This window comes from Panthera pardus, unplaced genomic scaffold, assembly GCF_024362965.1.
Source record: "Panthera pardus isolate Hobbes unplaced genomic scaffold, ASM2436296v1 HiC_scaffold_23, whole genome shotgun sequence".
In the NCBI taxonomy this organism is placed as follows: domain Eukaryota; kingdom Metazoa; phylum Chordata; class Mammalia; order Carnivora; family Felidae; genus Panthera; species Panthera pardus.
Window position 1 is genome coordinate 5,467,366 of NW_026526799.1, and position 24,996 is coordinate 5,492,361.

Here is a 24,996-nt window from a genome sequence, read left to right on the forward strand (position 1 = left end):
TCCCCTTCCCATGATGGCAGCCTCCCCAGAAGCATACCTTCCTCTCACCCTCCACAGCTCCTACTGTCCTTTTAAATCTCTGCTAATTTCACGGGTAGAGAGTGTCATTTCCTCATTTGATCCGCACTTGCTGGATTACAGATGAAAGTGCACATTGTGCCTGTGTCTATTGGCCATCCATAACTTTGATGACTCCTTTTCATTTGCTTTTCCATTAAGAAAAAAGTAATGGTGGGGCGCCTGGGTGGCTCGGTCGGTTAAGCGTCCGACTTCGGCTCAGGTCACGATCTCACGGTCTGTGAGTTTGAGCCCCGCGTCGGGCTCTGTGCTGACAGCTCAGAGCCTGGAGCCTGTTTCAGATTCTGTGTCCCCCTCTCTCTGACCCTCCCCTGTTCATGCTCTGTCTCAAAAATAAATAAACGTTAAAAAAAAATTTAAAAAAAGAAAAAAGAAAAAAGTAATGGATGCTTGTTTGCTTCGTGTGCAGGATCATGTATCTCTCACTTTCAGAATTTAATTGGTGCTTTCAACATCCTTTAACTTGTCAGCAGCACACCAGACATTCACATGGTTCATGGAGCGAACCGCAGACACATTTAAAATTTTTTTTAATGTTTATTTTTGAGAGAGAGCGACAAAGCGTGAGCGGGAAAGGGGCAGAGAGAGAGGGAAACACAGAATCTGAAGCAGGCTCCAGGCTCTGAGCTGTCGGCAAAGAGCCTGATGTGGGGCTCAAACCCATGAACTGTGAGATCATGACCTGAGCTGAAATCAGCCGCTTAACTGACTGAGCCAGCCAGGCACCCTGACACCACATTTTTAAAAAAGTGTATTTATTTATTTTTGAGAGAGTGTGCATGAGTGGGGGAGACGCAGAGAGAGGGCAACAGGAGACAGAGAATCCCAAGTAGGCTCCTGGCTGCCAGCACTGAACCCAATGCTGGGCTTGATTTCACCAACAGTGAGATCATGACCTGAGCCAAAATCAAGGGTCGGATGCTTAACCCACTGAGCAAACCCAGGTGTCCCTAGATACCACTTTTTAAATTTACTTGCACTCTCTGTTGATTAACTTGAAACTTATTCAGAAAGCTTCAAAAATTTGTGATCTTCAGACATGCTCCCGGGGCCAGCATTGTAAGTACCCAGAGATAAGGAAATGTTGCTATCATGTCCTTTACTCTGTAATTCTGAAGCCAACAAAGTCATAGGACCGTTGGAAGATAACCAGAGTATATACCCACGTGTAAAACACCATGTAATTTGTGTTTAAATAGGACCCTTTTACAGGATCATGTATTTCTGTTGGACAGCACTGTTCTAGAACAATTATGTTCCAGAACGTAAGTGTGGTGCCGCCGTCTTTTCCCTTGGCCATACAATCATTGTCCTACCACCACATATTCTTTATACAAACAGCCCTGTCAGCGGTGTCTTTGATCTTGTACACTAGCTTGACATGGCCCTGTAAGAATTCTAGCTGGATACCTGAGGTATGCATTTTCCTTGGAATATGCACTGACACAGCATTCTGTGTCTTGAATAGTCTTGATGATCCAACAACACAGATTTGGGTCTTTCTTCCAAGATCTTTCTTCCACAGTGGCAGCACTGTGAATTGGGGGACAAATAGGAAGGAGAGCCACTGGAATGGACAGTCTTGCAAAAACCCAGGCAAAAAATATTAAGTATCTCTGCCATGGGGACAGTTAGGAAAAGATGAGTCACAAGCGTTTAGAAATAATGGAGGGGCACCTGGTGGCTCAATCCATTAAGTGTCTGACTTCGGCTCAGGTCATCTCATGGTTTGTGAATTCCAGCCTCACGTCAGGCTCTATGCTGACAGCTCAGCACCTGCTTGTGATTCTAGGTCTCTCTCTCTCTCTGTGTCCCTCCCCTGCTCACACACTCTCTCAAAAATAAATGTTAAAACAATTTTTTTTTCCAAGAAATAACGGGTAGTGGGACCAGCTGAATGTGGGGGATAAAAGAAAGCATCTGGGGTCTAGGATAAAATTTGTTGCTTGAACAAAACTTGGGTAGACAACGAGGATGTCAATTACAGGATTACAGGAAAAGGAGCAGATGTAGGGATTCAAAGTGAGGACAGGTTCACACTCATAAAGTGCCTATGGAAGCAGTGAGTTGGAAATACTAATGTCAAGTTCAGCAGCAAGATGAAAGCTTGAGATCTGGAAGTGGATGACAACAAAGGATGGAGAGGGGATAGGCAGAGAGATGTAATCCAAGAAGACAGAAGGACAATCTAGGAGACCACAGGAGGACAACAAAAGAGCATCATGGAAGCTGAACGGGAGAAAGGAAAGGCAGTTATCAGTGAGGTTAAGTTAGAGGAGGACGGAAAAGAGGCTCACAGATGTGGTTACAGCTCACAATTTTTAAATGCTGAGCCTGGCTGGCTCAGTCGGTTAAGTGTCTGACTCTTGATTTCGGTTCAGGTCATGATCTCAACATGAGATCAAGCCCCGCATCGGGCTCTGCACTAACAGCAGGGAGCCTGCTTGAGATTCTCTCTCTCTTCCCTGCTCACAAGTGTGTGCTCTCTCTCTCTCTCTCTCTCTCAAAGTAAATAAATAAACCTTTAAAAAAAAAAAAAAGGTCAAGGGAGAGAAAGGCCACTAAAATCATCAATTGGGGAGCACCGCTGACCTTTTTAGGAGCACCGTTTGCCAATGCCTGATACTGCTCTAACAGGACATGAGCTTTCATTCTGTAATAAAAGACAAATGCTTAAAAGTGAAGTGCCTTCTTAGGTTAAAACAGTTAACGGACACATTTTTTCTAAAAGGATAATGAATCACAAGAAGTGCCTGGCTGGCTCAGTTGGTGGAGCACGCAACTCTTGATCTTGGGGTCATGAGTCTGAGCCCTGCGTTGGATGAAGTTTTATGGAAGGAAAGGAAGGAAGGAAGGAAGGAAGGAAGGAAGGAAGGAAGGAACAGAAAGAGAGAAAGAAAGAAAGAAAGAAAGAAGAAAAGAAGGAAGGAAGGAAGGAAGGAAAAGGAAGGAAGGAAGGAAAGAAGGAAAGAAAGAAAGAAAGAAAGAAAGGAAGGAAGGAAGGAAGGAAGGAAGATGGAGAGAGGAGGGAAGGAGGAAAAAGGAAGAAAGGATAATGAATTACAGATTTTTAGAATTGGAAGGGTGCTTACTGATCACCTATCTAATCCATCCCCCTCATTTTAGGGTTGGGGAAACTCTGGTACAGGGTGAGTTTCGGGGAGCACCAGACCGGCCCCAGAGCTCCTGCACAGTCCAGGCCACAGAACACACGAACCCCCAGTGGAAGGCGCCCCTGTACTCCACGGAGCAGACAGAAGTGCATGGCAAGGACTAAACATGACATCTGAGAGCAGAGGTTTTATTTACAATGATACTCAAACAGGATTTAGCAAAAGGTACCTCTCCCTCCCCCTCTTTTCAGCACAAGCTGCACTTCATCAACAAAAAAGAAATTTCCTGGGGGCAGGAAGTGAACGCTCTGCTCAAGTAACTTTCTGCTAAAGCCCACACAAGTTCCGCGCTCCCCGGCTCTGAGTAGGGTGGTTGGTGGACACTACATTAGCAGCTGGGACCAATTCCTGCATCCCCTCGGGAACGTGTCCAGGGAAGACGTGGACAGCGGCAGGGAGAACGTCAGGCTTTCACCTCACTCATGGCTTCCATGAGGCGAGCACTGTTTGTGACTGCCGTGGTCAGAAAAATGAACCTGTACCCTATGGAGTCAAAAGCACCGGCGTCCGTGACTAAGAGCAGGTCGCGGGCCCCCAGCACCAGCCACGTCAAGCCCTCGGGTCCACGGTCCCGGCTGGATCAGACACAGACGCATCGGCGCCCCGGCCCCGCACACGCACACGACGACTTGCAGCACTCGGTGGAAAGGGCGCCCTGCTATCCGCCCACAGCCAGACCGGCGAGCGGTGCCGGGGCCAGTCGAGGAGCCTTCCTGAGCACTGCCCCTTGTCCCCCACATCCCACCTTCTGCTCCCTCTTACCTTTCTCTCTGCCCAGGAAGCGGAGGGCTGAGATCTCAGAGAACGTGCAGCCACCCAGGAACACCGCCAAGATGAGGCGCAAGGACTCGCCGGAAGCCTTGTCTCCCTTGGTCATGTCTGCGAAGATCAGAGCAGACGCTCGCGTGCGGCGCGGTGCCCGCCCCCACCCGCTGCCGGCGCCCGCCCCGCCCGCACGGTCAATGCCACGCACCTGTGAACGCCAGCTCGCTGCAGTTGAGCAGCCTCAGCACCTCGTCCAGACCCTGCCAGCTCCGCCGCTCCAGCACCTGGGGGGGGACGGGGAGGGGGAGGGGGCACGGGCGCCGCTTTCAAGCCCGAGACAGTGTCAGGCCTGGGAAAGGAGGGAGGCGGCAGGCGAGCGTCGCCTCTCTTGTTGGTTCCGGGGGCGGCTAACAGTCGGGACAGGCCAGGCGGCCAGAGAAAGCAGAGCGCGGAGTATGAGCGGGAGCGGGTCGCCTGTCCTCACCTGCTCAATGACTCGGCAGCTGAGGGGCACGTAAGCGCCACTGAAGACATACGCCATGTCCCGCGGCACTTTCAGGTCATATTCGCCATCCACGCGTGGGATCTAAGGGGCAAAGGGGACTATGTGAGGCGGTGTGACAACTCATCCCTCCAGCCCTCTGTGCAGGCAGGGAAAAGTAGCATATCCCCCAAGACAGTTCTCATTTCAACTAAAGGCAAAACTGGCAAAATCCCTATTAAAAAAAAGAAAAAAGACTCCATAACCACAGATTAAAGCTTTTGTTCAGTATCCACTGATTCCCTTGAATGAGCTCTCCACGTTCCCTGTGAAGGGCTGAAAAGAAAGATGCCCCTTTGCCGATTTCTTGGTGACACGGGACAGGTCTGTCACTGACGTGGCACTCAGCCTATCCTCTGGCATTGGCGGGTGCTCGTTACATGTTTATGAAGTAAATGAATCTCTGTGTCTTGTCTCGTTACTTTTTAATTTTTTCAATGTTTCTTTTTGAGATAAAGAGAAACACACACAGAGTGGGAGCGGGCGAAGGGCAGAGAGCGAGAGACGGAGACACAGAATCTGAAGCAGGCTCCAGGCTCTGAGCTGTCAGTACACAGCCCGACACGGGGCTCGAACTCACGAACTGTGAGATCATGACCTGAGCTGAAGTCAGACGCTTAACCGACTGAGCCACCCCAGTGCCCTGTGCCTTGCTTGTCTCATTATTAAATTAAGCTCATGCTGTAACGCTACCGAACAGAAGGATCTTTGTAAGAACAAAACAACAGAGAGGTCTGTGTGAATTCAAAGCACTCCACAAAGGACCGGACCCACGGCTGCCCCGTCTGTCCTGATCCTACGTACCAAATTCAGCTTCTTACTGATGGCACGAAAATTGCTCCTCTTGGCCAGAGAACTGAAGGCATCAGTAATCTTCCCTGGGAAGGAAATCTGTGCTGGATTTCATTTAAGGTCTACAGGGTCATGACATCGCCACAGGTGAAAGCACTCAGGAAATGGCAAACGGCGGGACCGCTCACGTCTCAAGACTCTCCTCAAAGCCACTCACCTAGAATTCCCTAGACCCGATCAAGACATCACCACCCTTCTCCCCAGCACGGTCTCCCTCCTCCTACAGGGTGCCAACTATCTACTAAGCGCAATCCGCAGGGTGAACCTCGCTTACTGGCTAAGTGTGTGGGCCTTGGAGTCAAACTGACCTGGGCTCAAATCTGAGTTACTGAGGGACATTGAACAAGTCCCATAACCTCTCTATGCCTGTTGCCTTACCTATAAAATGGAGATTATGAACTTACTTTGTGAGGATTGACAAACTGTTACCTAAAGGTCTTAGTACTCAGTAAGTGGACAATACGTGGAGCCTGCTCGCGGCGGAAGCAGCGGTAATGACCGTGAGAGTGAAGAATCCCGTTCTCCTTCCCCAGCTCATTCTCTCCCTCCCGGGGTGCTCTGCCTGTTGTGAGAAGAGGGGACTCGGGCCAAGGAAGGGGCTGCCCGTGCCCCGTGCTCACCTGCAGCCTTGTCCGTCACCAGCTTGCTCACTTTACTCTCCACGGCCGTGAGGGTGTCCCCGGGGGCCTGCTCCGTCAGGAGCCCCGCTCGCCGCAGATTGGAGAAGGTGAGCAGGTGCTCGGGGCCATAGCTCTGAAGAAAATGCAATTCAGCCACTTACTGAGCACCCGCCACACCGTATCACATTGGGTGATATGGAGGTGAGGGACAGAAGGGTCATGTATTCTGTGCCCTGAAGAAATAACCAAACAGCAAACAAAAAAGAAAAAAAAAAGCACGGAACTGAGAGAGAACAGAGAAGGCCACTGATGTAAGGGTGGTGGGAAGGGCTTCACAGATGAGGCAAGACTGGAGAAAGACCTAGAAGTGAGGGAGAGTCCCAGGGGTGAGAACTCAGCTCTATGGCCCTAGTTCTCCCAGCACTGGCCATCCACCAAGAGAACCGAGAGTGGGAGAGACAAGGGCGTGGGAGGGTCTCCACGTGCTGAAAGGTGACCGTCCTGAGACGCTCTAAGAGGGAGGCAGACGGGGAACAAAATGGGGACACAGACAGGAAAGGGGCCATTTCTTCTGTGTCTTTTAGGAACGTCCCATGACCTCCCTCCACCAAGTTCCCCCGAGTGCATTCTCCTGGCCTTACCTGCAGATACTGTGTTTTCAGAGATCGGTAATCCTTGGGAATCAAACCTGGTAAGGAAGAGGAGACAGGCTCCTGCAAACACCAGCTGAAGTGTCCTGAAATCTACAGTCAGACCACCCACCCACCCACCCAACCATCCTCTTGCTGCCAAAAAAACCCTTAATCAGGAGGAAAGGAATCGGTAAATGTTAACCTTGCATCCTATCCAGCCGATTCTAAACTGACTCTTAAATTTAAGTTTGTTCAGTGAGAGACAGAGCCTGGATCTGAGAGTTCGAAGGCAGAGTCCTGCCTGAGCCACCAGGGCGCCGAGGGAGGGACACGGGGAAGCGGGCTGCTCCCAGCGGGGATGTCGGAGGGATGCGGCAGGAGGGGGAGGGGCTCGTGCTTTCTTCCTGCCGTTGGGCCAGCGCTACTGCGAATCACTTTACCGCTACTGAGGAATAGGATAGATGTTCAGATGAAGTCCAAAAGTGCAGCCTGCCATGCTTTCCTCCAGGGAGGTAGGGAGAATGGGCTTGCGACTCTGATAGTCAAAGGAGATGTAGAATAAGCCGACCACTCCTCGGGGCGGAAAGCAGCCTTGAAGACTAGTCCCCACCTGGACGGAGTTGCCGTAAAGGGTGACGGGAGTGGAAGGTGCCTCCGGCCGCGGATGAGTAAGTCACGGGGAAGAATGGCACAGCACGGGGAATAGTCACTGGCACTGTAACAGCGCTGTGTGGTGACAGGCGGTAGCTGCCCTTGTGGGGAGCCCAGCGTCACGCGCACGGTGCCGCACACCTGAAACTAACGGGACATCGTGTGCCAACTATACTTCCCGCTGAAAAAAAAGCAGGCGAAGAGGCTGCATAAGCAGGTTAAAAGGTCTGCCACAAAAGGTCGCAGGATCTGAGCTTTTGGAAATGTTTGTGCAATTCCAAGAGGCTGTCCCCTTTTCCTGGACTGTATCTTCATTAGGAAACCTCGTTGAAGGCAGGAGGCCAGATAGAATAAATGCCACTCTGTGCTAAGCCTCTGCGGTCCTACGATGTGATGGGGCCTGTTCTGGGGGCTTGGCTGTGGTCCTGCTTAGGGTCGGGATGATAAATTAGGACCTGGGGTGTCTCACTCAGAACAAAAACTGCTTTATTTTACGGGGGAAAGAATCCAAATTACTGGGAAACGTTCTGTCTGCTAGGACATTCGTCTCCGTCCTTCAAAACGATTTCTGCCATCCCTAAGGTACAGTTTTGCAATCTGGCGTCTTCGGTTCCAGGGGCTCACCATTCTCAGTGATGGACAAAAGGCACATGAGGCGAAGGCTCTCTATAGGCGACACCTACACGAGAAGAAAGAGTCAAAGACAGTTCAAGTTTCAAGACATACGTTCTCTCCCTTCTGCCCGCTGGAGGCCAACCCCACCGCGAAACACCGTTCCCGGAACCCCAGCCACCTGCTCACCTGCCGGTCTATGTGTTCTTCAATGTAGCTGGTGCTCTCCCGGATGTTGAAGCCCTCCAGCAGCGCTGTGAGTAAACACAGGGGAGCCTGTTACGGGGCTGGGGTGGGGAGGAAGGTAGCGGGGGGGGGGGTTGCCACCTGTGCTAACAGGTGTCTATCTCCCCATCTTTCTCCATCCTTGGGGTGGGTTAAGGACCCTCGGGGACTTCTAGCAGGGAGCAGCACTCCCCACAGCCAGCATCGGCCGAAAGGAGCCAGAAGGCATCTCTGCTGGGTCGGACGGGGCTGGGAGCAAGGGAAGCCTCGGCAGGGGCAGGAGCCCAGCAGGACCGCCGCCGCTACCGTGCTCGGTCTTGATGAGCTCCTGGAAGTCCTGTTTGGTCTTCTTCTTCATGATGGATTCACAGGCCCCGATATCTACAGATAGGACAAAAAGCGAGCTGACGTACTCCTGGTTCTAAAAGGATGTGCCTTTATGTCCAGAAGAATAAAAACTTCTTACTGGCCATGTTGGAGACAGTTATGTGATTACGTGAGAGAGTGCGTATAAATTAGTTAGAATGATACCTGGCGCTTCAACTATGTAATAAAATTATCTAACGTTGTAATCGTTACTGCCGTTAAACCTATAGAAGTATACAAAACAAACGAACGAACAAACAAAACTTCTTAAGGCAAAATGCAGAAGCCCCTCTTCCCACGTCAGACCAAGCAAGATCACTGTGTGCTGGGTGAACAGAGAGCTCCTCTCTTGGGAGAGATCTCTGAGGCATCCCTTCGCCCTCCCCTCATGAAACCTACGGACGCTCAGCAGGCGGTGCTCCTGTTTCAGTCCCTTGAGCTCCTGGGACACGAAGTTCTTCATCTGCTTGATGTCCATGCCTCTCCGGCGCTGGCGGAAGATCCCCTAACGTCAGCCTCTCCCGGCCCTCAGACATGAGCAGCCACCCCCCTCCCCCGGATCCCCCCGATGCAAGAGGAAAGACAGGGGGCTGTCGTCGTATCAGAAGGGAGCCGAAGGGCAGCAGCCTTGGGAAGCCACTGGGGAAACAGAACAGAGGACCCCCGGCCTAGAGCCTCACGTCATACTGAGCCTGTAAGTTCCGGGCCTTCTGGCTCAAAAAGCCAAAGACGTTGGAGAAGTGTTCATTACGAATCTCATTAAACACCTGCAAGGGGAACAAGACGGCAACGACTTACCAGAGGGACACCTAACCAGCGCCTCCTCCCTGAGCAGTGTGATGAGCGCACGAGAGCAGCGCCCAGCTGTTCTAGCAAGATCACGGAGAAAGCTGAGCTGATCTCCTAAGTGTGTGTCAAATACCAGCTCCGTGCTCGGGGTGTGCTCGCTCCCGGTGGGGAATCCCTCTCCCACAGGCTCAGCCTCCCCTCCCAGAGCCGGGGCCCACGCCCCGGGCAAGCCCACAGCCAGCTCCCATCCCCTCACCTTGTCCTCGGCATTGAGTAGCACCTTTAAGCTCCTGTCAGAGGATGTGACTTCTGGGCCAAAATCGACACTCCCTTTGAGAGCAGAGGGAGCAGCTATGAGGACCTCCGCTGAGGCCTTCTTTCTCCTACCCTTTCCTGAACTGCCATTAAAAGTCCCTGAACTATCTGGAAGCTAGCAGTCGGCTCTGAGTCTGGGGCTCTCCCACCAGCCCTGCCCCACGCAAGAGGCCCCGGCCGCCGAGCACCACCTCCATCTCGCCGGGACGCCGCTCACCACACTTGATGCGGAACGTGTCATCCACCAGGCCCTCGTAAACCACCTGGGAGCAAAGTGCCGTCACAAAGTCCACGTCTGAAATGAGATCCCCACCCATGAGGGTCCTCCCGGACCTATACGTCTACCCAGTTCACTCCGCGTCAGCTCCCGTGCCTCCAGAGGGCCCAAGCGCCACGCTCCCCATCAACGATGGCATTCACAGCCCCAACCCGAGGATCCCATCTGGGCCGCCACGTTCGCCATATCCTCACGTCTCCGAGGGTCCAAAGACAACGGGAGTGCTGAGTATAACGTACCTCTGTCCAGTAGGAAGATGTGTCCAATTTCTGGCCTTCGGCCCTTGGTTTCGCCATCCTCCTCCTCTTCCAGTGTCCTCCACAATTCATACGACATCTGCCAGGGACCAGGAAATTCCCAGTCTTGTGTCCAGGTCCCTGTGACAGCCCGCACCTACTGAAGCCCTCTTTTCCACATGACACCTCTATTTGACCCCAGGAGGGAAACTGATTGTCAACAATACGAACTCCTGCACCCGCACCTGTTCCCACCCCTTACCCCTCCCCATGCCCATACAGGCGTGTCCTTGGCCCCAAAGAAGACATGTAGGAGCGTTACCCCTGAGGCCCTGGCCCTGGCCTTTCTGTTAGCCACACAAGTCCTCCTCTCTGAGGATCTATTCCAGAACAAGAAAAGCAAGCTAAAGAATATACCTCTTATCACACATGCCCATGGGCAGTCCTTGGTGGGTAGAGAACGGGTGGAATGGGGGCTATCGGGACAAGATTGCTGCCAGTGCCCACCTTGGCACATCTGCCAATTCCGTAGCAGTTAGGGAAGGGTCCGTACAGAGTGCTGAGGAGGTGTAAGGCCTGCGCCACGGTGTTGATCCAACGCTGATCTCCCTCCTGCAGGGGCCATATGGGCCACAAAGATATGGGCCAAGCCAGCAGACCCATCTGGAGAGGGGCTAGGGCAGGAAGGCAGGGTGTGGGGACTGCTTGAAAGCTTTCATTCTGATTGGCCCCAGAGCAAGTCCTGCGGACATCAACCAGTAGCATTTGATCTAGAAACCAGTATCTCGAGTTGGAGGAAGGTTCCATCAGTATTTCCGGCCCACTGTAGCCCACTGGACTCCATGTTTGTCCCCACCTGTCAATGCCAAGACCCAAGGACCCTGCACTTACCAGGAAGTAGTCCCTGAAAAATTCTGGGAGCTCCATGCTCAACAGATCCACATCAAGAGGTAGCAGAGAAAAGGCCCATTCGTCACAGCTCACATCTGCGGGTACAGACGCCGTGAGTCTCCCTGCCGAAGGCACGGGGCTCCGCGCTCAGAAGGTCGGTCCCCAGTCATGCCGAAATATCGGAGCACCTGCCACATGCCCAGCATGACACGAAGCACGGGACACCCAAAGATAAGTTTAAGACAGAGTCTGTGCCCTGAAGTTCACGGTCCGATAACAAAAGGAGACCCGTAGGCCACAGCCACGCCACGTGGTAGGGGGTGTGTGTGCGTTAGGGCACCAACAAAAGTGCTGAGGAAACCTCACTCCCTAGTGGACAAACACTGACAGGAAGCCACGCAGGCGCAGGCACTGGGGGTACTGTGGTGAACGGAACGGACAAGCTCCCCATCTTCCGCGAGAGAACCTCAATCTAGCGGAAACGCACCAGACACATCTCATCACGGCTGTGCCCCACGGAGCTAGAAGAGGAATCCAGGAGCACAAACGTTCAGGGATCGAACCTCAACTATAGGGGGCATGGAAGAGTATAGGGGTGCCGGGGCAGAGGAAAGACAAGCGACATTTAAGCTTAGAATTTGAGTAAAATTTGGGTATGGAAAAAAAAAAAGCTGAGGGTGGAGAATATTCTAGGCAACGGGAACAGCATGTGTGAAGTGCCCAAGGCAGGAGGAAAGGAGGGAGCAGCCTGCGCGGTGAGGGGGAGGGGGGAGGGAGGGAGCAACCACAGGAGGCCGAGGAGGCCCCCGGGTCCCGGCGCAGGCGGAGTTCGGAGTTCCAGCCAGGAGCACGGGGAGCACTGTGCCGGATGCAGAGGCAAGCGGAATGGAGGGCGCGCTCTCCCTGTGGGAAGGAGTCTCGGAAGGTAGGAACGGCGGCACCTGGCATCCCCTTCGGCCCTCCCTTTAGGGCCCTCTCCGGCCCCCCCTCGTCGGGAGCCTCCCCTCCTCCCAGGCCCACAGGCAGACACGGGGAGCCAGCGATCATTCCCTTCTTCGTGCTCCCCGTTTCCACTCACAGGGGCCTTCTCTCACCTCCATAGACTCCCTCTTCCTCCAGCACCATCTCACACGCGTGAAACTGAAAGACAAGAGGCAGTGGCTGGTGACCGCCGCCTTCTCTGCGCTTCCGTCTCTGGAGCTCCACCGTCGCTGCTGAGGACAATACCTACTGAACCCAGCACCCACAAGGGAACGTGGACTCGGACGGCCAGGGAGGACCACTGGGACCGTCTGGCCCAGGGCTTTGTTTCCCTCTCATCCCCTTTATTTATGTATTCAGTCCAGTGCTCCTCTCTCCCCGAGAAACTGGAAAACTGCACCAAGGAGAAGGTATTTCAGCTGTCACCGAAGGGTGAGTCCCGAAGACAGACGTGCGAGGGAGGGCGCGACCGCGCCTCGGAGGAAAGGGGTGGTGGCATGGAGAGGCTGGTCAGCGCATGTCCAGGGGACCCCTGGAGTCACTGAGAGGGGTCTGGGGATCCAGCCCGGGAGTCAACGGCACAGGGTGTTTAAAGTAAGTGGTGTGTACGAGAGAAGAGAACAGGGAGGGGCACGAGAGCTACGGGGAGGATTGTAGGGAACACCGAAATTAAAAGGGCGCACGGTGCGAGACCTGGAGAGAAGACAAGGATGGCATGGAGGGGGGAGCAGGGGACGCAGCACCTCTAAAGGCAGGACGGTCAGAGTCTCAGGAAGAATGGGCAACAGTGTCAGTGCTGGAGACATTAGGACGCGCGTGAACCAGGCATCACTGGATTTGACAACAGAGCCCTGGGAGGACTCGGCTTAAAGACCGAGGTGGGCGTGAGGGTGCGGGAGCAGCGGCGGCAAGACCTCTTCACAGAAGTATGGACGCAACAGGAGGCAGAGCCCCTGACAGAGAGAAGACACGAAGCAGGGAGGATCATCTAGAAGACACAGACACGGGGGCACCTGGGGGGCTCAGTCGGTGAAGCGTCCGACTTCGGCTAAGGTCGTGATCTGGCGGTCCGTGGGTTCGAGCCCCACGTCGGGCCCTGTGCTGACAGCTCGGAGCCTGGAGCCTGCTTCGGATTCTGTGTCTCCCTCTCTCTCTGCCCCTCCCCTGCTTGCACTTTGTCTCTCTCTCAAAAATAAACACTAAAAAAAAGTAGAGAAAAAAAAAAAAAGAAAAAGTGGCAGACATGGTTGAAGACAGAGAAAGGTCTACCTAACAAAGCAAGAGGGTAGAGAAGGAGCATGGATGTAGGGCTAAGAACACAGGTGAACCAGCTGATCAGGGAGGGGAAGAGGCCAGAGTCACTTCCTCCTTTGAGACCAGTGGGAAGAAGGCAAAATAATTAGAGGCAATGAGAAGAACAGTGAAGCATATCATCTGATACTGACGATGATGGTACCAATGTACATTAAGCATTTTACACGTGCTAGGCATTGTCCTTAGCGTTTTATAAAGATTACCTCTCCCAATCCTAGACTGACTCTACAAGATGTGGAAGATTAATGCTACGTGTCCCTTATTTTACTTTACACAGAAAAATCCTATTCATCCCTCACTTATTTCTTTTTCTTTTTTTTAAAAATGCTTATTTATTTTGAGAGAGAGAGCAGGAGAGGGACAGAGAGAGAAGAGAGAGAGTCCCAAGCAGGCTACACAACGTCAGTGCAGAGCCCGACGTGGGGCTCGAACTCACTTACTGCAAGACCATGACGTGAGCCGAAACCAAGAATTGGAGGCCTAACCGACGGAGCCACCCAGGTGTCCCTTTCTTTTCTTTTCTTTTCTTTTTTTTTTAAAGTAGGCTCTGGGGCACCTGGGTGGCTCAGTTGGTTAAACAACTGACTTCGGCTCAAGTCATGATCTTGAAGCAGTTACTGAGTTTGAGCCCCGCGTGGGGCCCTGTGCTGATAGCTCAGAGCTTGGAGCCTACTTTGGATCCTGTGTCTCCTTTTCTCTCTGCCCCTCCCCCATTCTCGCCCCCTCTCTCTCTCAAAAATAAACATTAGAAAAAAATTTTTAAGAAAAATAAAAAATAAAGGAGGCTCTACACCCAATGTGGGGCTTGAACTCACAACCCCGAGATCAAGAGTCATGTGCCCTATGGACTGAGACAGCCAGGTGCCCCATCCCTCACTCATTTCTGTCAGTAAAACTGAAACTGTAGGCCTACTTTTAGGGCTGAGAGTTCCAGAGGCCAGATCGACAACTGCCAATCTTCATAATTAAGAAGAGGAGTCTCGGGAAGAGAGAGAGATAACCTCTTTGCTATGGCTACTGAGAAAGAGGTGGTTCAGTGACAGAAAATTCGGTCAAAGAACCTGATTAGTTAGGATGTGAGATGGAGAAGATTCACTGAAATACCGATTTTGTTTTCCTGTGTAAGAGGGAGGCTTGTAGGATTATTTGAAACTATTACCAACTTTACCCATTACCCAAACTATTACCAACTATCCCATTTAAACAAATCTGTCCTTGGAAGTACACTTTGAAAAAAGGGGTTTTGTAAGACTCCAAAAACTGGAATTTACTGCCACAGCTCCTTTAGTAACATTAAAAAGTAACCTGTAACTCTGAACAGTTATCACAGTCAATAATTTCTTGCCCTGGTAATGATGCTATACTTGAAATATCTGTATTTCTAAACAGAATAAACAGCTGTAAGACTCTTTGACAAATTTTCAAATGATCTTCAATGGAAGATCACTGACTCTTTCTTCTTATTCCTTTCACATGATAAGAAAACAATTTAAGCCTGTGATTTCACAATAAAAGTTGAAAGCCATTTAAATCAAGTGAGGTAACTACTTGCGATTTGCAACGACACGGATGGATCTAAAAAGTGTAACACTAAGAGAAATAAGTCGGTCAAAGAAAGAAAAATACCATATGATTTCAATCATATATGGAATTTTTTTATGTTTATTTATTTATTTTTGAGAGAAAGAGAGAGAGAGAGAGAGCACGCGGGATGGGGCAGACAGAGACAGAGAGAGAGAATCCCAAGCAGGCTCCACACTGTCAGTGCAGAGCCCGATGTGGGGCACAATCTCACAACCAGGGGATCAAGACCTGAGCTGAAATCAAGAGTCGGACGCTTACCCGACTGAGCCACCCAGGCGCCCCTCACTTGTGGAATTTAACAAACGAATGAGCAAAGGGAAAACAAAAGAGAGAGAGACATGAACCGAGAAACACTCTTAACTACAGACGACACGCTGCTGGTCATCAGATGGGAGGTGCGTGGGGGGATGGGGGGAACGGGTGATGGGGAGTAAGGAGGGCGCTTGCGACGAGCACAGGGTGATGTATGGAACTGGTGACTCACTGCCTTACACACCGAAAACTAATTACGCTGTATGTTAACTATACTGAAATTAAAATAACAAAAAGTGAAAATGCTCAGCCCTGTTATAAAAAAGAGAGGTAAGTACTACTATCAACTCCATCTCATAGATGAGAAAACTGGGACACAGAGCACTGAGGAACCCCATCCAAGATCACACAGTTAACCAGAGCTAAGCAAGGATTCACAGCCACTCTGGCTTTATTAGTCTTAGCTACCGCTTCCATTTTCTCTAGTTTTTTGGGGAAAATTGAAAAAGAATAAACCCCTGTCCTTTCAACCTTAATTTCCATCTGCTCTACATGCGACATGCACTATTTGGTTCAGCTTTATAGGCCTAGGGCAGGCAGTGCAAAGACCTGGTACATCATTCCTTCTCATCAGTAAGACGGAGGATGTACCCATGATGCACCTTGCTGACGTGGCGGTGAGAGCGGAGTTGGACGGACTCAGGGAACGGAGGAGCCACGGCAGGTCACCAAACACCACAAGTACTGAGCTAAAAAGGATGGAAGGGACCTAGCCTGGTCGTGCTAACTCCTGTGGGACCGTGGGCCTTACTTCCCTCTGCTGCTCAAAGCTGGGGTGGAGTTCAATGGTCTCTAAGGTTCCTTTCTCGTGTAAGAAAAGGCTTTTCCAAAGTATATCGGTATAGTTCTAGTAACCCGGAGGCAGCTGGCCACATGCCTTGGATGAGCATGACGGGGGGCACGGGGGGGGGGGGGGGGGGGGAGAGTAATGATTTATTGTATTTATTATTGAAGGGATAGAAGAAGAAAGTCACTGAAACCATAATACAGTGCACCTTACTGTACAGAAATTTGTGTGAGACGGGATACACAGCAGGTTCTACTTCACAAGAAGTCTACGTAGAGGCCACCTCTCACAATTCCACAGTCCTTAACTAGGGCAGTTTGATGACAGACCCTCCACTAAACGGTAAGGACGATGTCAATGACAAGACCAGGACGGGTATTTGTTCGGTCACATAGTTTCCTTCGCAGGAGATACGGCTATTGGGCCCCGGCCCCTTCCCAGCCTTCCATCTCGATCTACCTTCTCCTATTCCCACCAGCACCCAGACTGACCTTCTGAGGGCTGAAGATCACTTTGTATTTCCGGGTTCGCCCAGCCAACTTGTCAGCATTGACGAGACCTACAGACACAAGGAACGCAATCCAGAAAGCCACGGGCCATTTGTTAGACTAGAAGCAAGGAAGCGGAAAGCCTCTACAAGTGGTACCGCCAACTCGAAACATCTTTTCTTTTTAAAGTGGGGTTTTTTTTAAGCTTATTTATTTAGACAGAGACAGAGAGAGACAGGGCAAGTGGGGGAGGGGCAAAGAGAGAGAGAGGGAGAGAGAATCCCAAGCAGGCTCCGCACTGTCAGCCCAAAGCCCGACATGGGGCTCGAACCCATGGAACACATGATCACCACCTAAGCTAAAGTCAGACGCTTAACCGAATGCGCCACCCAGGCGGCCCTCGAACCATCTTTTCTTTTAAAGGGTCCTCACGGCCCAAGCCCTTAATCTCGGCCACTCCTTCCCAGGTCTTAGTTACACGCGGCACCATGGCACACTCACTGGCAACGTATCGCATGTTCTTGATGCGCGGTCTGACCAAGAAGCACAACCTGCGGGAGAGAAAGGGAAAAGAACCAGAAAGCCGCAGTGAAGGAAAGTCATGGAGGCGGTGATGGCAGCTTGGGAGAAACTGAAACGTGAACCCTCTCACCATCTGCTCGTCTTGCCGGGCCTACCGTTCTCAGCCGAGCCAAAGCTCGCCCAGGCTCCCCTGGCCTACTCCCTTCCGTACGACAGCTACACCGGCACTCGGGGTGGGGGTGGGGGGGCGCCAGGGGCTCCTGCTCTCCCATAATTTACAATCTACTGGGCAAAATGAGATGCACGTATGTATGGAGTATATCAATAATCAAGTGTTAAAAAATAACACAAGAAAGTATAGTGTTTTTCAAATTGGGGTATTTTCCTCTAAAGGAGGATAAATGTTACTTACGGGAGAAAAACAAACAAAATAAAAACCTAGGCCAGACAACAGGCTGCATGCGACCGAGTGCCAGGTGAACAGGACAGATACTAAACACCAGGGAAATGCGGAGGAGGAGAAAAGCCCCCAGGAGTGGAAGGGCGACCCAGAGCTTCATGGAGCAGGTGGCACCGGGCTCTGAAGGCTGGGTGGTTTTCGCAGGAGCAGTGAGGGCAGGAGAGAACTGCACGCGGTGAATGGAGTGGCCTGGGGCAGGGGGCAAAGGCATAGCTGGGTGGCATGTGTGCGTGTGCGTGTGCGTGTGTGTCAAGTAGAGGCTTGAGGGGACAAGTGACAGACGAGGCTGGAAAGGCAGCATGAGCCGCGCTGCAGACAGCCTTGGAATCTGTGATGGTCAATCTGGACTTCACTCGGTAAGTAAGGGGAGCCTTGGAGGTTCCTGTGAGGAGCGTAGTGGAAATATTTTTGGACGATTAATCAGTCTGGCTTAGCGACGGCAGACTGGATTAGAGAGAGACGAGAACAAGGGAGGGAGAAAGTGCCGAAAGGGAGACCAGTCACGAGGCCACGGCATGACCTAGGCGTGAGTTGGTAGAAGTGAAGGGAGATGAACCAGAGCGCAAACATGGCGCCAGGCTCCAGCCAAGGCCGGACCGGGGGCAGACGTGCGGGGCCCTCCTCCAGCCTGGGGCCCGGACGGACTCTCCCAGACACTCACTGTTCACTGGAGCTGACGGCTGGCTTGTTCTCCACCTTGTACAGCTTGTCTACTTCATGTTGCTACAGAGAGAAGCCAACAAGGCCAAGGGTGTAAGTGCTTGAAACCCAAAGCATGACACAAAGGGGACTGCAGTAAGGGCTCCTGTTCGTGGTACTTTCTAGGAATCAAACTGCCTCCCTGACAACCATCCCACCGAACTTTCCTCACGCTGGCAACAGAAAAATATAACAAAAAACCGAGATCAAACAATTCAAAAACAGTCCAAACAACAGCATCGATCCCCCTTCATCCACCCGATTCAGCCACTCTGTATTTACTAGTAGGGTAGTCACTCTTTGGTAATTTGTACTGCTCATCAAAAGCAAAACTGCTCAATGAGGAAAGAGGGGCCAGAGTCCACTGGGAAGAGGGGCAGGTACCTTCAAGATGGAGACATTGGCGATACGATCCAAAGGGCTCATGAGATCTGCCTCAATGAACAAGTCTTTTTTCCCCGGGAGCTGAAGGACACAGTATCTTGGGTCACTCACAGGTCCCACACGCTCCCTCAGCTGAGAGCCTGTCCAGCCATCCACTTAATAAAAGCACAGACCGAGTTGGGAGTGTGGGGGGCACCATATCATCTACTCCAGCACCTTATTCATTGTCTATATCCACACTGGACATTTCTTTATATATTCACCCCGTCTGTCTTCTCATTTCCTGTACCAGTGGAAAATTATTTCACCTTCTTTCCAAGGTTAAGGCCTGTCACTCAACACATATATATAAATATATACATTTATTAAGCACATGCCATTGCTTGATTCTTCACTACGGACTCACTGGAGACAGTGTTGAACAAAACAGATGTCCTCAAGGACCTTCTAATCTAGTGGGGAACATGGACATTAAACAAATAAATAAGCATGTAACCCATTACCACTATAGCAACAACCTTATTTTCCAAGTAAGACAAGATAAAAATCTCAAACTCAGCTTTGCTTCTCTCTCCACCTTCATGAACAATCAGTAGATCTTTGAGTCTTCTTCCGCCCCGACTGAAAAACCATCACTTCCCTTCATTCCCACTGTCACCAATTTTGCCTCATCAATGGTCTCCCAGCTAGCGTTTCTCTTGTTGCCCATGTTACCCCACTCCACACATGGCTATGAGCCATCTTCAAGCATTGCTTCACGCAGTTAAGGGCGGAAAGAAAATCTTCACTGGGTCCTAAAGCCTACTGCATAATTTCTGATTGCTCTCTTCCCTGTAAATGCCTTGTCCTTCCCTGATTCCTCAACTTTGCTCCTACCAACCAGTCTATCTGCCTGGAACACGGTCCTCCATTTCCAAGGAGAATAGGCTTATTCCTCACAATGCTAGAATCCTTGAATCTCCTGACCACTCCAACTAGAAATGGCTGCTCGTTCTGAATGCTTCTGACACTCTAGCTGTCACCCGTTTACCACGTGATATCGGCTATGTGGTTAATTTGCGCTTCACAGGGCTCCTACTAGAGTAAATCCCTAACGACGAAGATGTCTTAACCATCTCTCCATCCCCGGTGATGCGGGGCACGACTGGTCTCCCTTGCCTCTACGAAAAACGAGTGACTTTCATGAACTGTCCGTCAGGTCCCAAGCAGCTCTTACTGCCCTCTGGTTTTCCTCCCTAAATGCTTCATTTCTGGACCTGCTATAGAAACTCCAAGGACAATACCAAGGGCCTGGACCCAGACCAAGGGGACTCCGCAAGAAAGAACAACGCGCCCAGCGAGCGCTAAACTGTTGATGCGGAAAAGGCCCCCAGGCGTGGCGGGCACTGACCTGCTCCAGCAGATAGATGAGCTGATCTCGGGCCAGTCTCTTGAGCATGGAGAAGTCAGGTAGCTCTGGGGCGTCCAGCCGATGGGGAAAAGCCATGGCAGCGAAAACCGGAGCCGCAGGGTGGAAGGGGGACGCCCTCCGCTCGGAGAAAGTCGGCAGCAGCCCAGGCTAAGCGCAGGGCGGCGCTCCTTCGGGCTTGGGCACCGTTCGAAAGAGCCCCCCGAAGGGGCTCTCGCTCCTGCACTGGAATGAATGGCCACCTGTCGGTCAGACAGCCGCAGCGTCGGAGGACACTCGTCCAGATCAGCAGCCCCGGGACCGACCCGCCCCTCCCCGGTCCACTCCCCCAGTCCCAGGATGCCGGTCTACACCCGCAGGTTTCTTTCGCGGCGTGCGGGAAGAACCCCGCCTCCTGCCAGAGAGCGAAGCGACTTCCTAGACCTCCCGGAAGTCCCGTGCGCTCGAGCAGCGCTTAGCGTATCGGGAAGGGGACGGCGTCCTGGAAGGGACAGTTCAAAACGCGGGAGCAACGGGCCAACGTTCCAGTCTCATATCTGGCCAGAGGGGAGGGTTCCTATCATAAAAGGATGACATCTTAAACTAATTTTTAAGGGTACACCCAATTCTCCCAGTTCGCGCAAGCGAGGGTTGGACACTTGCTAGATTTTGAGAACTTCGTAAAATGGGCGAGGCCGACTGGGAGTCCGGAGGGCACTGATCTCTGGGGATCTTGGCTGTCAGTCAAATCTATTCCACAAACTTGGCTGCCAACTGGGAGCGCTCTGGCCTCCCAGCTGCAGGAGGCAAGACGCGGAGAGATGGGATGCGGCGGAGAAAAGAAGGGGAACGCGTTAGGATCCAATGGAAGCTAAGTCCCGCCCCCTGTGACCTTTGGCTACCGGAATATGGATAAGTATCCTTCTTGGGAAAACGGATAAATAAGCTGTGGCCTATTCATACAATAAAAATAACGGAATAAATGAAAGAACCCAGATACAGGGTGGCATCTGTATGATGCCATTAATATACAGTTCTAGAACAGGATAACATAATCAGTGGTGGAAAATTTTTCAGAAGAGTGATTGGCTTTGGGGTAAGAATTGCCTGGGAAGAGAAATTAGGGAATTTTCAGGGGTGATAGTAATCATCCATATCCGCCTTGTTTTTTTGTTTTGTTTTTAAGCCATGGTAATGGACGGATCCGCTGAGAATACCTGCACTCACTAATCAATCATAACATCACATCCTCATCTCGTGGTGAGATACATAGAAGTACAAAGCATCACTCAGTACCAAAAATTGAATCTGATCAAGTCTCAAGATCCAACTACCAGTTGATAGGAAATATAGAGAGTAGTAGGGACCTGATAATAGATATCCTAGGAATAAAATGAACTATATCCAAAACACAGGAAATACGTAAGGTAAATAACCCATAAAACAGTGAAGGGAATAAAGTGGAAGAAACCACTTCAGAATATGATACTCCCGGGACATAACCACATCATGCAATGTTGCAAAATGTGGACCTTGTCTGGATCCTAATCCCAAGAAATCAAACGTGGAAGTCATTTATGAAACAGTAAGAGAATATTATCGGGATGTTAGCTGATATTGAATACTAAAACTTTTAAGGTATAGTAATGGCTTATGTGTCTATGTTAAAAAGGAGTCCTAATCTCTTTGAAATACATATTAAAGTACTTACAGATGAAATAATATGAAGTCTAGGATTTGCTTTAAAATAAGCCAGGGGGACCTGTGGGGCAAATAATGAAAAAAGATTGGCCAGATGTTAAATGTGAAACTGAGCAATGGGTACACAGGGGTTCACTGCATTACAATATTATCCCTACTTTCATATGCTTGAAAAATCCTCTAATACAAGATTAAACAAAAAACAAACAAGAAGCTTTTCTGCTCACACTGGGCTTCAAGAGCTCATCTAGTATTTTGTACTGAGCTTTTCCTACTCCCCCACCCCTCAGGAGATTGAATCTCAGCTGCGGAGAGGTGGAAACTGCCCTGAGCAGATTAGTGACACATATACCCTCCGGGGCGCAGGGACTTACGTCCCTTCTGTTTGTAGTTTGCTAGCCTCTTGAGCTTGGCCCCAAGGTTGCAGAGAGTTTCCATTCCACCCACAGCCGCCTCCTCTCCAACTTGGGCAGCGCCTTGTCAACTGTTGCTTCCTCCACCTGACCCTGCACCTATGCCCCCAAAGTGCAACTCCACCTCGTACGTTGTGATGTCAGTGGCTTTCATCGTGTCATGAAATGGGACTCCCTGGGGAGAGGGCACTATAGAGTCCTATGACCCCAGCCCAGTGGAACAGACTGGGTGAATCCCACCTCCCCCTCTCCAGCTTGGGTTGGGGGAAGGGTGCGCAGTTTCCCAAAACACTGCAGTGCTGGTGAGTTAGGATGTGAGACATGCTGACAGAATAAAGCAGGAACCGATCAACTTGGAGAAAGCTTGGGTCTTGTTGTTGGCTGAGGTCTGGATGAGTAGGCTGGCAGAGGTAAAAGGCAGGGCTTTCTGCCATTGTGGACTGGCTGATCAGTGAGGTTCTCCAACCATTTCTTCATTCACTCAACCCATGTTGAAATCTATGTTAGGACCTGAAACTACAGCAATGAACACAGACCGGTCTCGCGCTCCCATGGGGTCTACATTCTAATGGAGGCAAAGTATGTGATGACAGACAGTACAGTAGCGATCCATTTCAAATGGCAGGGAATATTAAACATGGTGATAGAATGTGAACGTGGTGATAGAATGTGAAGGGAGTTGCTTTAGACTGGGTAATCAGGGAAAGCCTAAGAAAGTAACATTTGAGGGGGGCCTGGATGGCTCAGTCAGCTATGCGTCCGACTTCGGCTAGGGTCATGACCTCATGCATCGGGCTCTGTGCTAACAGCTTGGACCTGGAACCGGCTTCAGATTCTGTCTCCCTCTCTTTCCCAATCTCTCTCCCCCACCCTCTCTCCCTCACACACACGCACACATTAAAATATATATATTTTGTAAAAAGTAACATTTGATCTGAGACTTGAAGGACACGGAACCGGCCATGTGAAAATCTGGAGACAAAGAACTAGTAAGGACAAAACCTTAGATTGGCATTTTTAAGAATGGAAAAAAGACTTAAGCTTGGTAAGTAATAGGATGGTAGGGAAGGAGGTAAATGAAAAAATCATTAAGTTTTGAACAACAGCTTCTAATTTTCCGTAGCCAACCGGGGAAAGGGCATGGTCAAATGATTTACAGGAGTTAAAAATGCCCGGGGCACCTGGGTGGCTCAGTCAGTTAAGCGTCTGACTTTGGCTCAGGTCATGATCTAGCAGTTTGTGAGTTTGAGCCCCATGTCGGCCTCTGTGCTGACAGCTCAGAGCCTGGAGCCTGCTTCGGATTCTGTCTCCCTCTTTCTTTGCCCCCGCCCCCTCACGCTCTGTCTCCCCCAAATAAGTATTTCTTTAAATGCCAATTTAATCAAATAGCATCTTCCAAGGCACTTGGCTGTCTTAGTCAGTTGAACACCCAACTCTTGATTTTGGCTCAGGTCATGATCCCAGTGTCATGGGATAAAGCCCTGCATTGAGCAGAGTGCTTGAGCTTGGAGCTTGCTTGGGATTCTACCTCTCTCCCTTGCTCGCTCTCTAAAATAAAAAATATATTTAAAAACTAGCATCTTCTCGGGGCGCCTGGGTGGCTCAGTCGGTTGAGCGTCTGACTTTGGCTCAGGTCATGATCTCACGGTTTGTGAGTTTGAGCCCCATGTTGGGCTCTGTGCTGACAGCTCAGAGCCTGGAGCCTCTTCAGATTCTGTGTCTCCCTCTCTCTCTGCCCCTCCCCAACTCATGCTCTCCGTTTCAGAAATAAATGAACATTGTAAAAAAAAATTTTTTTTTAAGTAGCATCTTCTCTTAAAACTAAAAAGTTCTAAGAGCAAATTACCGTCTGTTTTAATTATAAAAATACTGAGGGGCGCCTGGGCGTCATGATCTCATGGTTGGTGAGTTCGAGCCCCACGGGGCTGTACTGACAGCTCAGAGCCTGGAGCCTGCTTTGAATTCTGTGACTCCCTTTCTCTGCCCCTCCCCCCCGCACTTTCTCTCTCAAAAATAAACATTAAAAAGATTTCTTTAGTGTATTAATAGGCTAGTGACAGAGCAGTGAGAATAGGACCTTATTTGCCCACTGCTGTATTACCAGAAACTGGATTCTCTTTGATTGGCAGGTGATAGGGCCTTGCTATTTATACTGAACAAATGCCCAAGTTAACAGTAATCAATGATACTGTAATGGCTATTAATTACATTTGAAATAGCAAGGAGATTCACGAACACACTCAATGACAGGTTTGGAAAATGGATTATTTTCATTAAACACCCTGCACTTAAATTCTGAATAACCAGTTTTTGCCAGGAAGTTGTTAAAATGAGGCATGGCTGAAAACTGTCATTGGGCTCTTCTGTTGCGTGCACGTGTCTCACTCAATTTTCTACTGATAATCACTCTGGTTATAATGAAAGGTCTCTAAAAGATTCGGTAAATTAACAGAAATTATGCCAGGCAGGAATGGATTCCTGGAATTTTAGAAGCCCTGAACTAAAGGTCAGACCTGGGTTCAAGTCCCTGTGCTACTGCTCAGCAGCAGCCATGTGGCCTCGAGCAGATCTGAAAATGAGACTGTCCTCTAATCTTTGAAAGGGGCCGATAATCTGCTCTTGCCCCCATCACAGCTCCATCGCAAAAATCTGATGACAACAGTGAAGATGCTATTGAAGCTTGTGAAAGTAGCTAGAGATGATGCCGGAGGCCCGAAAGCCTTCGCCTTTTTTTTTCCCCCCATGGATCAAACCCCCCATACCCTAATCTCTTTCAGAGCCCCACCAACAGAAGGAAAGAGGAGCTCCTTTAGACCAGGTGATCCAGCGAAGGTATGATGTCCTAATTTTTAGCTGTCAACATCAATTACTAAGCAGGGTGATCTACAAAGTGTCCTTTGTTGGGAACTCCTCTGGCCCCATCTCTCTTCTAATGTTTAAT

The 24,996-nt window shown here is 50.5% G+C and overlaps 1 protein-coding gene across 4 annotated transcripts; it reads right to left on the minus strand.

Moving 5' to 3' along the window:
• Positions 1-3,358: 3,358 nt before the first annotated feature.
• VPS33B (VPS33B late endosome and lysosome associated) lies at positions 3,359-20,948 on the minus strand. 4 transcript variants are annotated; one of them, XM_053888666.1, is made up of 24 exons: positions 20,316-20,948; positions 19,945-20,187; positions 18,555-18,635; positions 18,133-18,194; positions 16,991-17,040; positions 16,493-16,560; positions 12,118-12,163; positions 11,024-11,118; positions 10,640-10,744; positions 10,136-10,232; positions 9,837-9,914; positions 9,561-9,634; positions 9,196-9,282; positions 8,915-9,005; positions 8,456-8,530; positions 8,114-8,178; positions 7,937-7,991; positions 6,671-6,717; positions 6,030-6,162; positions 5,362-5,435; positions 4,501-4,602; positions 4,225-4,300; positions 4,014-4,130; positions 3,359-3,734 (listed from the first exon to the last, which is right to left on the minus strand). In XM_053888666.1, the coding sequence occupies exons 2-24, from the start codon at positions 20,038-20,040 to the stop codon at positions 3,655-3,657; spliced, it is 1,854 nt and encodes a 617-aa protein (XP_053744641.1). In that variant the 5' UTR covers positions 20,041-20,187; positions 20,316-20,948; the 3' UTR covers positions 3,359-3,654. The 4 variants fall into 4 exon arrangements, with proteins under 4 accessions (XP_053744641.1, XP_053744644.1, XP_053744643.1 ...); XM_053888669.1 differs by lacking the exon at positions 20,316-20,948 and having other exon boundaries at positions 18,555-18,709; positions 19,945-20,059; XM_053888668.1 differs by lacking the exon at positions 20,316-20,948 and having other exon boundaries at positions 18,555-18,837; positions 19,945-20,056.
• Positions 20,949-24,996: the final 4,048 nt, after the last annotated feature.

Coding starts and splice junctions, on each gene's coding strand:
- VPS33B (XM_053888666.1), bottom strand. CDS start 20,040: ATGGCTTTTCCCCATCGGCTGGACGCCCCAGAGCTACCTGACTTCTCC. Junction 10,745..11,023: donor TTTTCAGGGACTACTTCCTG/GTAAGTGCAGGG, acceptor TGGCCCCTGCAG/GAGGGAGATCAGCGTTGGAT. Junction 6,163..6,670: donor TGAAAACACAGTATCTGCAG/GTAAGGCCAGGA, acceptor CATTTTCTTCAG/AGCTATGGCCCCGAGCACCT.